Source organism: Aethalodelphis obliquidens, unplaced genomic scaffold, assembly GCF_003676395.1.
Source record: "Aethalodelphis obliquidens isolate GAN/ISIS:26980383/991018 unplaced genomic scaffold, ASM367639v1 scaffold24, whole genome shotgun sequence".
Lineage (NCBI taxonomy): Eukaryota > Metazoa > Chordata > Mammalia > Artiodactyla > Delphinidae > Aethalodelphis > Aethalodelphis obliquidens.
The window spans coordinates 19,773,517-19,786,798 of record NW_020837968.1 but is presented as its reverse complement, the minus strand read 5'-3'; the positions used below and the strand labels follow the sequence as shown (position 1 = coordinate 19,786,798).

General features: G+C 35.2%; 1 protein-coding gene across 15 annotated transcripts in view; it reads left to right on the top strand.

Annotated features, from left to right (window-relative positions):
- CDC42BPA (CDC42 binding protein kinase alpha) overlaps positions 1–13,282 on the top strand; it is a 311,334-nt gene that overhangs the window by 88,328 nt on the left and 209,724 nt on the right. For all 15 annotated transcript variants that reach the window (XM_027122374.1, XM_027122372.1, XM_027122377.1 and 12 more), the window contains one exon: positions 3,886–3,969. In XM_027122374.1, the coding sequence (XP_026978175.1) occupies positions 3,886–3,969 (84 nt within the window). The remainder of the gene's footprint in view (positions 1–3,885; positions 3,970–13,282) is intronic.

The window sequence follows — 13,282 nt, the reverse complement described above, 5'->3', positions numbered from 1 at the left end:
CCCTCCCCTTCTCCTCCTCCTCCCCCTCCCCCTTCTCCTCCTCCTTCTTCTTTACTGAAATGAACATGAAAATGATCTGTAGTGTCAAAGGAGAAAAGCAAGATCAGTTTTATTTTATCACTTCATCAACTTCATATTCTTGTTTCATCATGTCATCAATTCGATAATTTAAGAATATTTTCTGAACTGCCTTTAAAAAAAATTGAAGTATAGCTGATTTACAATGTTGTGTTGGTTTCTGGTGTACAGCAAAGTGATACAGACACATATTTTTCATATTCTTTTCCATTATGGTTTATTACAGGATATTGAATGTAGTTCCCTGTGCTATACAGTAGGACCTTGTTGTTTATTTTATATATAGTAGTTTGTATCTGCTAATCCCAAACTCCTAATTTATCCCTCCCTCACCGCATTTTGCCTTTGGTAACTATAAGTTTGTGTTCTGTGTGAACTGACATTTTTATTTCACCACATCCCACTGCATTCCAGAAGAGTTTTTAGGCAGCTCATGAAACTGGTGTAAGCTAGCTTTGAGAATGTTTTTCACGGGTCTCGTTTTGGCCATTATCAGCCACACTATAAATACCTCAGTAATTAGTGGTCATTTCATGATCAGGATGAGGTATGGTATTCCATACTATCCCGTCCCATGCTTCAAATTTTATATCTTCTGTCCAGAAAATATAGAAAGGGCAATAGAAATCATATCCCCTAGAAATACCTGATTTTTAAAATGTTTTGATGCCTTTCTCAGAATAAATATGGCATAGAAATGTATAGCTATATACTTTGTATATAAAAAAATTAATTTTAGTGTACAAATTTTAATAAACTTCTTTTAAACAATATATTGTGAACTTTTCCCTATTAAATAGTATTCTTTAACAACATTTTCAAGAATATTAATAATTTTCTATTGTTTGTGGTATGTTCAGTAACTTTCACCTTTCAGAATATTTAAGTTATTTACAATATTTTACTGTTGGAAACCACACGTAAATATTGTGGCTTAGTTTTTATTTGTATATATATATGTTCATTTGAGGATATTTCTAACTATATTTCTATGTTGATGTATGTGTCATGGGTATAAATTTATAAAGTTGGAAGTTGAAGAGATCAAAGCTTCTTATTTCCTTGTTACAGAAATGGAAGAAATTAGGATGTTTAATGTCTACCACGTATTAGTGATAGAGTAAACAACAGTTGAGAGATTGGGCTATAATGTGCTTAGTGCAATGCTTGGCACATAATAATAGCTATTGCTTATTGAACACCTATTAAGGGCCAGACCCTGTTTTAAATATTTCATACTTGTGTATAGCCCGAGTCTGGCTGTAGAGTCCACGCTATCACCACTACCCTGAACAGCCACGCTAAGTGCTAGCTCAGGGTTTGAGTGTTCAGTAAGTGCTAGCTTATTTCTACTGCACAGCTCTATAATCCAGAGGTGGTTTTGGTTCAATAGTATTTGGATTTTAGAAAGATAATTTAATACATATACTCTATTTTATATAACAGTCCTATTGGGGTTTTGAGCAGAACCTCATAAGCAAATGCGTTGGTGTTTCTGCAGCGAAGCATGTTTATCTTTACACTGAGATTAAAAAGAAAACAGAACTCCCCCAAAACTATGCTTCGCCTGATTCATTCGCCAAATGAATTTTGAAAACCCTTTGGCTTTTAGAATTGCAGGTAAGGGATTGTGGACCTTCATAAAACTCTTAGAAGAGTAACTGGCATTTAGAACACACTCTATATATGCTGGTGAATACTGCTACTACTATACTGGTTATCATCAGATACTTATATACTCATGTGCATAGAAAATTCGTGAATCACACAGTGCTGGGAGGAGTTCTTTTCATACCACGTGACCTGAGAAGGGCAAATCTAAGTGTTGGAGTCTTTCAGCCATTCTTCTCTAAATCAGAATAAGAGAGGGCTTAAGTGATAGCCGTCCTTATCTCTTCCCTGTCTTAAATGTAGGCATGTCTAGCTCTATGCTCCTGTCCTTCCATCTGTTTGTGCTCCCAGTTGTGCAGCATATGATTTGAGTCTGCAGAATGATGAAACTTGCGTTTTCAGACTTTCAGAGATCCTAGTGAAAAAATGTTTCAAGTTTTTCCTTGCTCCTTATCACAGCACTCCCCCCCACCCCGCCTTTTTTGTGGTGAGAACATTTAGATCTACTTTTCTAGCAACTTACAAGTATATAATACAATACTGTTAACTATAGTCACCATACTGTACATTAGACCCCCAGAACTTACTCATCTCTCATCTTATAACTGGAAATTTGTACCCTTTGACCAACATCTCCCCGTTTCCCTCAACTCCCAGCCCCTTTCACCACCTTTCTAGAATTAGAATTCTAGAAATAGAATTTGCTGTTTCTGTGAGTTCACCTTTTTCAGATTTCCCATAGAAGTGAGATCATACAGTTTTTGTCTTTCTGTTTCTGGCTTATTTCACTTAGCATAATATCCTCTAGGTTCACCCATGTTGTCACAAAAGCAAGATTTCCTTCTTTTTTTATGGCTGAATAATATTCCATTTTCTTTATCCATTCATCTGTCATTGGCTATTTAGGTTGTTTCTATATCCTGTACAGCCCCTTTTCTTTAAACATGAACCAACTGATCCATCATTTCTGCAGATATGACCAGATACGACTAAAGACTAAAGTGACTGCATATGAATTTGAGATATTTCTTCTTCCTTCCCACCATTTTAATTGATGAGAAACTGTAATCACAGTCATTAGTATAACCATTTATGACAATTACCAAGATGTATTCTAGTTTAGATAATATTATAGTATTATACACTGATTTTAATTATATAGTCATATTATTGTTATTGCACAATGATCCAAAAATAAATTTATTAAATGCCCCTGATATGTACATTTGCTATTAAGATTTAAAAAATTTTGGTCTTGAGTTTAAACCTATTCTCTATGCTTAGAACTATCCTTTTGAACAGTTTGTAGATATGTTGTATATAGTTTGTTTTCTCCTGCACATTAGAGTAGTATTTGTCTTCCCCCTACTCCACCCGCCCCCAGTAAAGGCTGGAAACAGCCTTTGTCTCCTCTTATGTAGTTCAGTCTCTGCTCTATAGCATCCCAAGTGAGCTGCAAGGGCCCTTTGAGATTATCTAGTCAAACTGAGGGAGAGAAGTAGAAACAGAAATGTAATCGGTTTGTTGAGAGTGAAAATAGGGGATTAGTTATTTGTATTTGACAGTTTTTTGATCCATAACTAAAATACAAAATACAGAAATATCTGTTCCTTTTTTTGTCGGAAAGGTATGTGTGAAGTCTGCAATTTGTAGAGGTGTTAGCCTTAATTGATCTTTAGGTTGTGTGTGTGTGTGTGTGTGTGTGTGCGTGTGCGTGCGCGCACGTTGGGGGTTGTGGTATAGTGTGTAAGAATACGTGGCGTGTCAGTTTATGGCGTACTGTTTGATCCCCATGAAACATGTTTGTTTTGGCAGCTGGCTTTCCCTGTAGCATCGTGTTGGAATTTGGCATGCAGTGTTTAAGCTCTAGTTATTTCATTTGGTACATTTTGGTCAATTTCTTAGTGATAGTAGATATTGAGTTTAAATTCCAGAGCAGAAAACTTGAAAACGAGAATATAGTATACGATCACCAACCGACACCATGTTCAAAAACACAGTTGTTTGTTTGGCACGTGTTCACTAATGTAACTTTTTCAACTGACAATATTATTTGATTTAGGATCTTAGAATTTGAACTGCATGGAAATCTGATAATTTTGGTATTTATTTTTTTTACAGAGAGGAAAAAGGAAAATGGATGACTGAAAAAAAGTATTATTTGTCACATTTTAAAAGTTGTATTTCCTTTCCTAGGTTGCTGTAGTGAAACTAAAAAATGCAGATAAAGTATTTGCCATGAAAATATTGAATAAATGGGAAATGCTGAAAAGAGCTGAGGTAAGATTCTAATTATTGGAATATTTAAATAATATTTTAGAAATATTTTTAGAGAAAAATAAAATGATAGAGAGCCCATAGGTCTTTAAGTATCATTTAGTAACCTTTTATCTACGATGGCATTATTTTTTAAAGCCTAAGAGACAAATTCAGTAATTCACAATTATGATATAGTTATGATGAATGTTACATTTGTGATGCTATTTTAATATTATCTGAAAACCAAATGGAAACCCTTTGAATGTCAGGCTTAGACACTTATGTTAAAAGGATGTGTGGAAACCAGTTTCTTTTACAGGAAGAAATTTTGTAGTGACTGATATCCAATTTGATATAACTTGTTTATATTATTTATCTGTATTCTGCTATAAGCAAATTCCGCAGGAATTTTGAATATGGCCTGTAAGAATTCTGTTTATTGCTGACTATGCAGTTAAATTTATGTTTTGTTTCATATTATTAAAAATGGGAGTAAAATGTGCTGTTGAAAGAGTTGTCAGCATTTTAATCTTCGTGCTAGATTTGAGGGAAAGACTGACTGGAATGATGTTAAAAATATCTAATAGCCGATATGTATGTCAAACCTGACATTACATGTAAATGGGGGAGTGGTTCTGGAGGTCTGCTGTTCTGGGTTATAGTGAGTTGCTCAGTGAGGTAGGGCATTCAGGGGCCTCAGGGAAGCAGAACTTACCGGTGTGGAAATACTTTAACTTACAGTAGGCTGAGTGTTAGCTCTAGAGGGTAGTAAGATTCATAAGAGGATAATGAGAAATTAGCCCTTAGAAATCTTTCTGTATATACCAGTACTTGTAGCAACCTGAAAAACAGCAAATACATAGGGAAAAGCAAAAATGGTTCCCATGATGATAGATACATACTGTGGTAGTGAAAGTAAATACTTCAATATTTCTTTCTTTTAGAAAAATTTGAAGAAATAACAAAACACAAAGAAGAAACTAATAATCACTTTTATTCCATCATTTAGAATTAATAACATTTTGGGCAAGTTTTGCTTTCAGTCTTTTTCTTTTCTATTTGCCTACTGAAAAAAACTGCACACATGAAATTACAGATATATTCTTTGTAAAACAAATAATAGCACATTACAGATAAAGCTAAGGTACTCTTTGACTATACCCTGCCCAAGTCCAGCCCCTCTCTACCTCCCAGAGGTAATTACAGAGGTAATAAAATCGTGTTTAAAAGAGTATCTGGAAAGTTTTATGTCACTCTCTGACATATGTGCCAGTGCCCATTATATTCAATAACTTCAATATTTACTTTTGTATTTCCCTAAAACTGAATTGCCTTACTGTCACTGGTCATATTTTCCAGGTAATAAACACTGAGATTGAGTTTAGTATGCAGTCTATTTATTAGGAGGTGCCTTTGAAATTGACATTGATAGACAGGAAAGGAGGTGAAATACGATTTGTCAGGGAGAAGTCAAGCTGCCCCTTCATCCTCTGTTGATCCAACAGGGATCCGTGGAGCAGAAATGGTCCTTCAGAGTTGTCCTACCCTGGGCCAAATGGTTGACCTTTATGCACTTGCCTCAGTTACTCATTGGATACGGGCTGCCTCCAGAAGGACATGGCCTTGGGCTAGTAGGCTTTCGGTGGCTGAGACAAAGCCTGGAGGGGCTGACAGCATTGCCAGCAGTTGGAGCAATAAGTCTTATTATTAAAAATTAGTAAAGAATTATGTTCTAATTGTTTCGCAGAACTCATAATTGTAGTGGGTTAGTGTTCCAGGGTTAGAACTTTTAAAAAATTTAATTAAAGTTTGTACTTACTTTTTATGATGTTGGATATGTTGGGGAAGAAATTTTTTTTTTAACATCTTTATTGGAGTATAATTGCTTTACAGTGGTGTGTTAGTTTCTGCTTTATAACAAAGTGAATCAGTTATACATATACATATGTCCCCATATCTCTTTCCTCTTGCATCTCCCTCCCCCCCCCCCCCCCTATCCCACCCTTCTACCTGCTCACAAAGCACCGAGCTGATCTCACTGTGCTATGCAGCTGCTTCCCACTAGCTATCTATTTTATGTTTGGTAGTGTATATATGTTGGGGAAGAATTTTGAAAAGAAAGAGTAACTGGTTTAACTTTCATTACTCACTGGAGGAAGTGGCAAAATTGAAGATAAAACAGGAATAATTAAAAATTAAATATTATTTTGTTGAATTAAAAATCATTAATATGTTCTGTTTCTGGGGCAAGATGGAATAGATGTGCTTCTTCCTATCTTTCCCATTAAGTACAGCTAAAGACCATGGACATTATATATAAAACAGATATACAAAGTCTCTGAAAGGCAGAGAGAATGTGGAAAAACTAGGGGCCTTGGGACCCAAGGAATGTCACTCATTCCGTGAGGTCAGTATTATTCTGATGGAATAACCAGATAAGGACCATACAAAGAAAGTTAAAGATCAATATGCCTCATGAACATAGATGCAAATATCCTTAAGAAAATATTAGCAAATAGAGTTCAGCAATATATAAAACAAATCATACACCATGACCAAGTGGGGTTTATTTGAGGGATACAAGGCTGGTTCAGTATTTGAAAGGAACTTGCCTCAAATTATTTGTAACATTCATTTTTTAGGAAGAAATTCTACATTGAAACTTTTAAAGAGGAATTCATTTTAAAGTAGGATGGAATTATATTTCTGTGCTTGAATTGTCAAATCCTTTTTTTAAAAAAACATTGAAAAGAAGCGCATTCTGATCATTACTTATCTAATTTGGGAAAACTGGTCCTACCAGTGATGCTTAATGAATTACAAATGAGCAGCAAAATTTCTTACTTTTTAAATCTGTGTATTGTTGATACTTTAGAACACTATTCAGAGATTTACCTCCAACCTGTTTATCATATTTATTTCTATTTAAGGTATGTAACAGATATAATAATTAGTGGGACATGGATTATTTGAAGATACTAGGAAATTTGTCTCTTTCTGTACCTGGCAGATAGATAATTAGTAAATAATCTTATAGTTACAAAGATTAATATCTCTAGAGATTCATCATTTACAAACTTTGTTAGTATGTCAGCAATCCCTTAAGTTAACTTCTCCTAATCTATTCTGTGAATTTTACTTTCATTTCAAATTTATTCAACTCTTATTGATTTCACTCATATAGGAGATGTCTTACTCACTTCGTTGGAAGATGCAGTATAGTTTACAGAAATGCTCTCCATCTCAAGAGTCAAACCTTTGCAAGGCTCAGTTATCTTATCTGTTAAATAAAGATAATTGTCTCTATACCATAAGTGGAGGAATAATATATCTTAGTTTAACTGTGATAGTACTGGTTTATGCCTGTTGTCTTACTATTTTTTTTATTGTTGTTAGCCCTGTTTTATTATTTTTATACATGTATGTGCCAGGAGGAGTAGTAGTAGTAGCTGTAGTAGTTAATAGTAGTAATGAATTGAGGTCATTAGATTGGAACTGCCTCTACTTCCTGATCTGCTACGTATAGTAAAAAAAGAAAATGCAAGCACTCTAGAAAATAACAAGTAAAAAAATGAAAGCTTTTTTTTTCCCTCCCTCAGATGTCCAGTCTTTCTGTTCAAAGTAAATCATTATTAAGATGATTTATTTATCCTTAATAGAAAAATTTACTATACTGGAATCATATTAAAAGACTGATTTTTTCACAGTGCTTTTATCACTTAATAATATATATTGGATTTTTCCATTTCCATATTTATAATTTTACCTAATTCTTTTTTTTTTTTTTTTGCTGTACGCAGGCCTCTCACTGTTGTGGCCTTTTCCGTTGCGGAGCACAGGCTCCGGACGTGCAGGCTCAGCGGCCATGGCTCACGGGCCCAGCCGCTCCGTGACATGTGGGATCTTCCCGGACCAGGGCACAAACCCATGTCCCCTGCATCAGCAGGCGGACTCTCAACCACTGCGCCACCAGGGAAGCCCTCTTTTTTTTTTTTTTTAAATAAAGTATTTATTTATTTTTTATTTTATTTTTGGCTGCGTTGGGTTCTTGTTGCTGCGTGCGGACATTTCTTTGGTTGTGGTGAGCAGGGGTTACTCTTCGTTGCAGTGCACAGGCTTCTCATTGCACTGGCTTCTCTTGTTGCGGAGCACGGGCTCCAGGCCCGTGAACTTCAGTAGTTGTGGCTCGTGGGCTCTAGAGCGCAGGCTCAGTAGTTGTGGCACACGGGCATAGTTGCTCCGCGGCATGTGGGATCTTCCCGGACCAGGGCTCGAACCCGTGTCGCCTGCATTGGCAGGCGGATTCTTAACCACTGCACCACCAGGGAAGCCCTACCTGATTCTTTTTAATAGTTTCATTATACTGAATGGATATATTGTTTAGTATGATGATTTTTTCTTTTAAACATTGATGGGCATTTAGCTTATTTCCACCTTTTTACTATTTTTATTTGGTTATTTCACCAAATCTAACTATGTGTGTTTAGCAAAGAGGAATTTCAAAACAAGAGAGAAAATAGTGCATCAGAACTAGTCACGCCACCTAAGAAGTATATGCAATGTAACATAGAAATGGAACGGGCTGTGAAATACTGTTAATCAGAGATGTTGCTGTTGGCTGCCCTGAGGTACTCCAGGTTGTGTATGCTGAGGTTGAAGGGATTTTAAGTATAGCTTTTACACTAAGGGATTTTCACGTCCTGCTGACTCTAGAATTTGTCCACTCCCCAGATTAAACTCCTCAGTAGTGGAATTCCTGGGTTGTGTGGGACGGGTATACCTTTAAACTTCGATAGCGATTGCCAAATTGTCTTCTAAAAAAAGTTGGATCAGTGTATCTTTGCACTCATAGTATTTAAACATGTCTGTTTTCTCACACATTTGCCAACTGTGGATGTTATCAAGTGATTTATGTGATGTATCTCATGTTTGATTTGGTCACCAAATACATATTAATATGGAGATTTAAAAGTAAATTGATGCTTTGGTGTGTAAGAGCTGATATTTGAAGTTCTTGCATTTTGCAATTTAAAATTCCACCGGTTTATCTATTTTTTTAAAATAAAAAAATACTTGACTTTTTTCCCCTCAAATATTAGCTTAGAGAGAATGATTCAATTATTATTTGAAAGTCTTCTTTTGTGGTAATACTTCATGGGTGAGATAAGTCTTTATTACTTATAAATTAGAAGCCAAAGTAGATATATCATGAATGGATTTTCTCATTTTAACATGTGATTTCCAAGTATTTGGGCAATTTGGATATTCTGTATAAGAATAATGATCTGATGAATGCACCTGTGGATCTAGGGAAGAGAATCATGTGACAGTTTTGCAGAATTATTATCATTTATATATGGTCTGTATTAACTTCTGTTTCAGCATAGGTATTCCTTTTCTTCTTTCTTTTTAACCAATAACCCATTAAGGATAAAATTTAAACACTATGTAACTGAATATTAACAATGTAAAACTGCACAACACTCAAAACCATCACTGTGCAAGCAGAATGTTTCGTTGAATAGAAACTGAGTGACAGAATCTGAAGAAGCTATATGGTCTCCAGTAACCTCTCCTTTGTGATGATCGCATTCTTAGAGACCCAAATATTCTTTTTTTTAAGGGAGGATTTTTAAAAAATCTTATTTAGTTTTTTCAAAAATGTAATTGAAATGGACATTATTAAATGTCTTTATATTGAATCCTTGGTATACATGCATCATGGTTGGGTTAATATTGATCTAGAACAGGGTTTTTCAGCAGTGGCACTTCTGACGTTTGAGGCCAGATAATTCCATCTGGGGGCTGTCCTGTGCATTGTAGGATGTGAAGCAGCATCCCTGGCTTCTTCCCACTAGATGCTGGTAGCATTACCCCTCACCCCTCCTCAGCTGTGACAGCCAACTGAGGACAGTGTGATATACTGAAGCAAAAAAGGAGACTGTGCTTCACATCTAAACTAAGTATCTGAGGCATTAATAGGAATAGTCTATAATACCTAAGTATGTATGGGTAAAATCATATGTCTGAGATATGCGTCAAAAAAATCCTCTGTGTATATACATATGTGTGAGTATTCACATGTATGTGTGTGGAGGAAGGGTGGTGGTAAGTGGGTGAGAGTGTAGATGAAATAAAATTGAACAATAAAATAATTGTTGAAATTGGTTGATGGGGGCAGGGGATTATTTTACTGCTTTCTCTTGTATATGTTTAAAATTTTATATTAGAAATAGTTTATATTTTATGTTTTTAAAAATTAATTTATTTTTTCACTACATAGTTTAGAATAGATTAGAACCTACTAAAGTTAATCTGTTCTGTTGACAGGTAGTCTTTGGAGCTTTATTTAGTTTGGAGTCATCAGTCAGTCACATTTCCAGATTCTAGCTGGAAATGTCTTTAAAATTTCAGATAGCTGTCCTGGTAAGATAAAGCCAGGAGAAAGGCGTCTCCTAGGCTTGACAGACTTCACCACCTCTCTAAAATGTTAGCAGCAAACCATAATTTCAGGTCAGTTAAAGTCTGAAACAGAACTTAGTTGTATGTCAAGTGATTCTATTTTCCCCGTAAAGTGAACGAAAGCATGATATTGTAGATTTTAATAATTGAATTGACAGGTAAAACTGCCCATTCATTTGGTTTAAGCTTTATTTGTTTTAAAATTTTTCCTTGGTGATGCTGTTTAATAAATGGCTTTGGAAATTCTATTGCATCAAATAAAATTTATGGAAATATGTGGGAAAAAATTAAGGTACTTAATTAGGGTAAATTAAGTAATGCTAATTGTTTTATATATCATGGCTGTTGAATTTATCTTGTGGGAAATAAATTATTAGGCACCTGCTATGTGTAGAATACTGTCTGATGGTTTTTCAGTGTGTATGGAATGTGGTACAGCCATTAAGAAAAATTAGGTCTCTATGTACTGGTGTGGAAAGCTGTTCAGATATATTGTTACTTGAAAAACATGACTTACAGAGCACTGTGATCTCATCTGTGTAAAGGAAGAAAAGATAGGGGAGATGGGATGCCATATGAATATAGTTGTGTGTGTGTGTGTGTGTGTGTGTGTGTGTGTTGTGTGTGTGTGTGTGTTTATATGCTTATGTGTATACAGAAATTTTCTGAGAAGAAATTCAACTGAGTTATTGGTAGTAACCTCTGGACATAACAGGTGGACAGTGAAACTATCAGGGTGTGACTCAGGGAGACTTTTAATTTCTACTTTACCTTTCAGTTGTTTTTGGCATAGCAGCTTTTTAATTAAAAATTTAAAGATATATTGTAGAATTATAAAGTATCATATAAAGTTATTTTTTATTTTTAGCCACACATTTCTAAGGTTCTCCAGGATGCATCTTTATAATAGTGGAAATATATCCTCAGAATAAATTAAAACTTTTATAAATCAGTAAGAAAAAGACAATTCATTAGAGAAAATGGGCAAAGGGAGTTTTTCAAAGAGAAAACTCAGATGTCCAATAAGCATATGTAAACTTATTTATTTACAGGGAACTCTACTCGATGCTCTGTGGTGACCTAAATGGGAAGGAAATCCAAAAAAGAGGGGATATATGTATCCATATAGCTGATTCACTTTGCTGTACAGTAGAAACTAACACAACATTGTAAAGCAATATACTCCAATAAAAATTAATTAAAAAACGAGTGCAACAAAAAAATTATTTGCACCTGTAATTAGGAATATGTTAATTAAAAGAATGATGAGATATTATTTCACACCCATCATATTGACACGCACTTAAAAGTTTAACAATGCCAAGTGCAGTTGAGGATGTGGGGAAAAGGGGAGATTTCATACACTAGGGTGAGGGTAGTAACTGGCATGCCACTTAGGAAAGAAAATTGGCTGAATCTGGTAAAGTTGAAAACGCTTAAAACTAGTATTTCTGTTTCCAAGTGTATACTCTAGGAAACTCTTGCAAGTCCCCTACAATGAACAAGTTCCGTTCCCGAGAGCACGTTTGTAAGTCCAACTTGTTTGTAAGTCCAACAAAGTTAACCTGGGTGTCCAACTAACACAGTCGGCTATATAGTACTGTACTGTAATACGTTTATAGTACTTTTCACACAAATAATACATAAAAAACAAAAAATAAAACATTTTTGATCTTACAGTACAGTACCTTGAAAAGTACAGTAGTACAGTACAACAGCTGGCATACAGGGGCTGGCATCGAGTGAACAGGCAAGAAGAGTTACTGACTGGAGGAGGGAGGGGAGGTGGGAGATGGTACTGAAGGATCGTCAGCAATAGGAGATGGAGGGCAAGCTGCAATTTCACTCACGCCTGACACTGATGGCACAGGTTTTAGTTCCTTGCTGGATTCAATTCTATCTACCCCCTTGAAAAAACGATCCAGTGATGTCTGGTTAGTACTGTACCAGCTCCATCACCGCTGCTTTTACACTTGCTTCCAGACATCCTGGGCTTGAAATAAAAATACTGTACTACTGTACTGTATACAGTGCTGTACAGTAAAGTATACACAAAAGCACAACCACTTGTAGAGGATGCATGCATATGGCAACGTATGCCAGACAGGGGAACTAACTTACGTGATTGGACATGCGAACACATGTTCGCATCTTTGAAAGTTCACAATTTGAAGGTTCGTATGTAGGGGACTTACTGTACATTTGTACAAATATATTCATTGGCAGCATTGAAATAACACAAAATTGGGAGATCTTCGTGATTGGGGGTTATATAAATAAATTCTGCCGTATTCATACAATGGAATACCACAGCAATTAAAAGGTAAACAGCCATCTATGCAAAGGGATAGATGAAATTACACTATTCACGGAAGTTTTCAAAACACAAAACAATTCTATTGTTTTTGGACACATACATGAATAATAAAGCATGTGATGGGAAGAATATATACTAACTTCAGATTATTCATTTTCTCAGAGGGAGAAGGGACAGGAATGCTCTAGGAATAGGAAGGCTACAACTTGTATCATATTTTCTTAATAACAAAATGATCAGAAGTAAATGTGACAAAATGTTGACATTTATATTATCTAGACGGTAGATTGGACCATGGTTGTTAAATAATTCTGTGTATTTTTCTGATTTTTTTGAACTACAACAGTATTTTTAAATATAAAATACTTGTAAGTGTACTGTTCCAGTTGTTCAATTTCTGAGGGGTCTTTGAAACTTGACTTATTGGAAAGTCGTATAATATTAGATGTATTCCCTTTTCAGAACAGAAAGTGTAATAAGTATTTTAAGCAATTGTTTGCATAATATATTTCCTAGTTTTACATGAAGTATTCTTTGTCTAAAAAAATGTTTTTT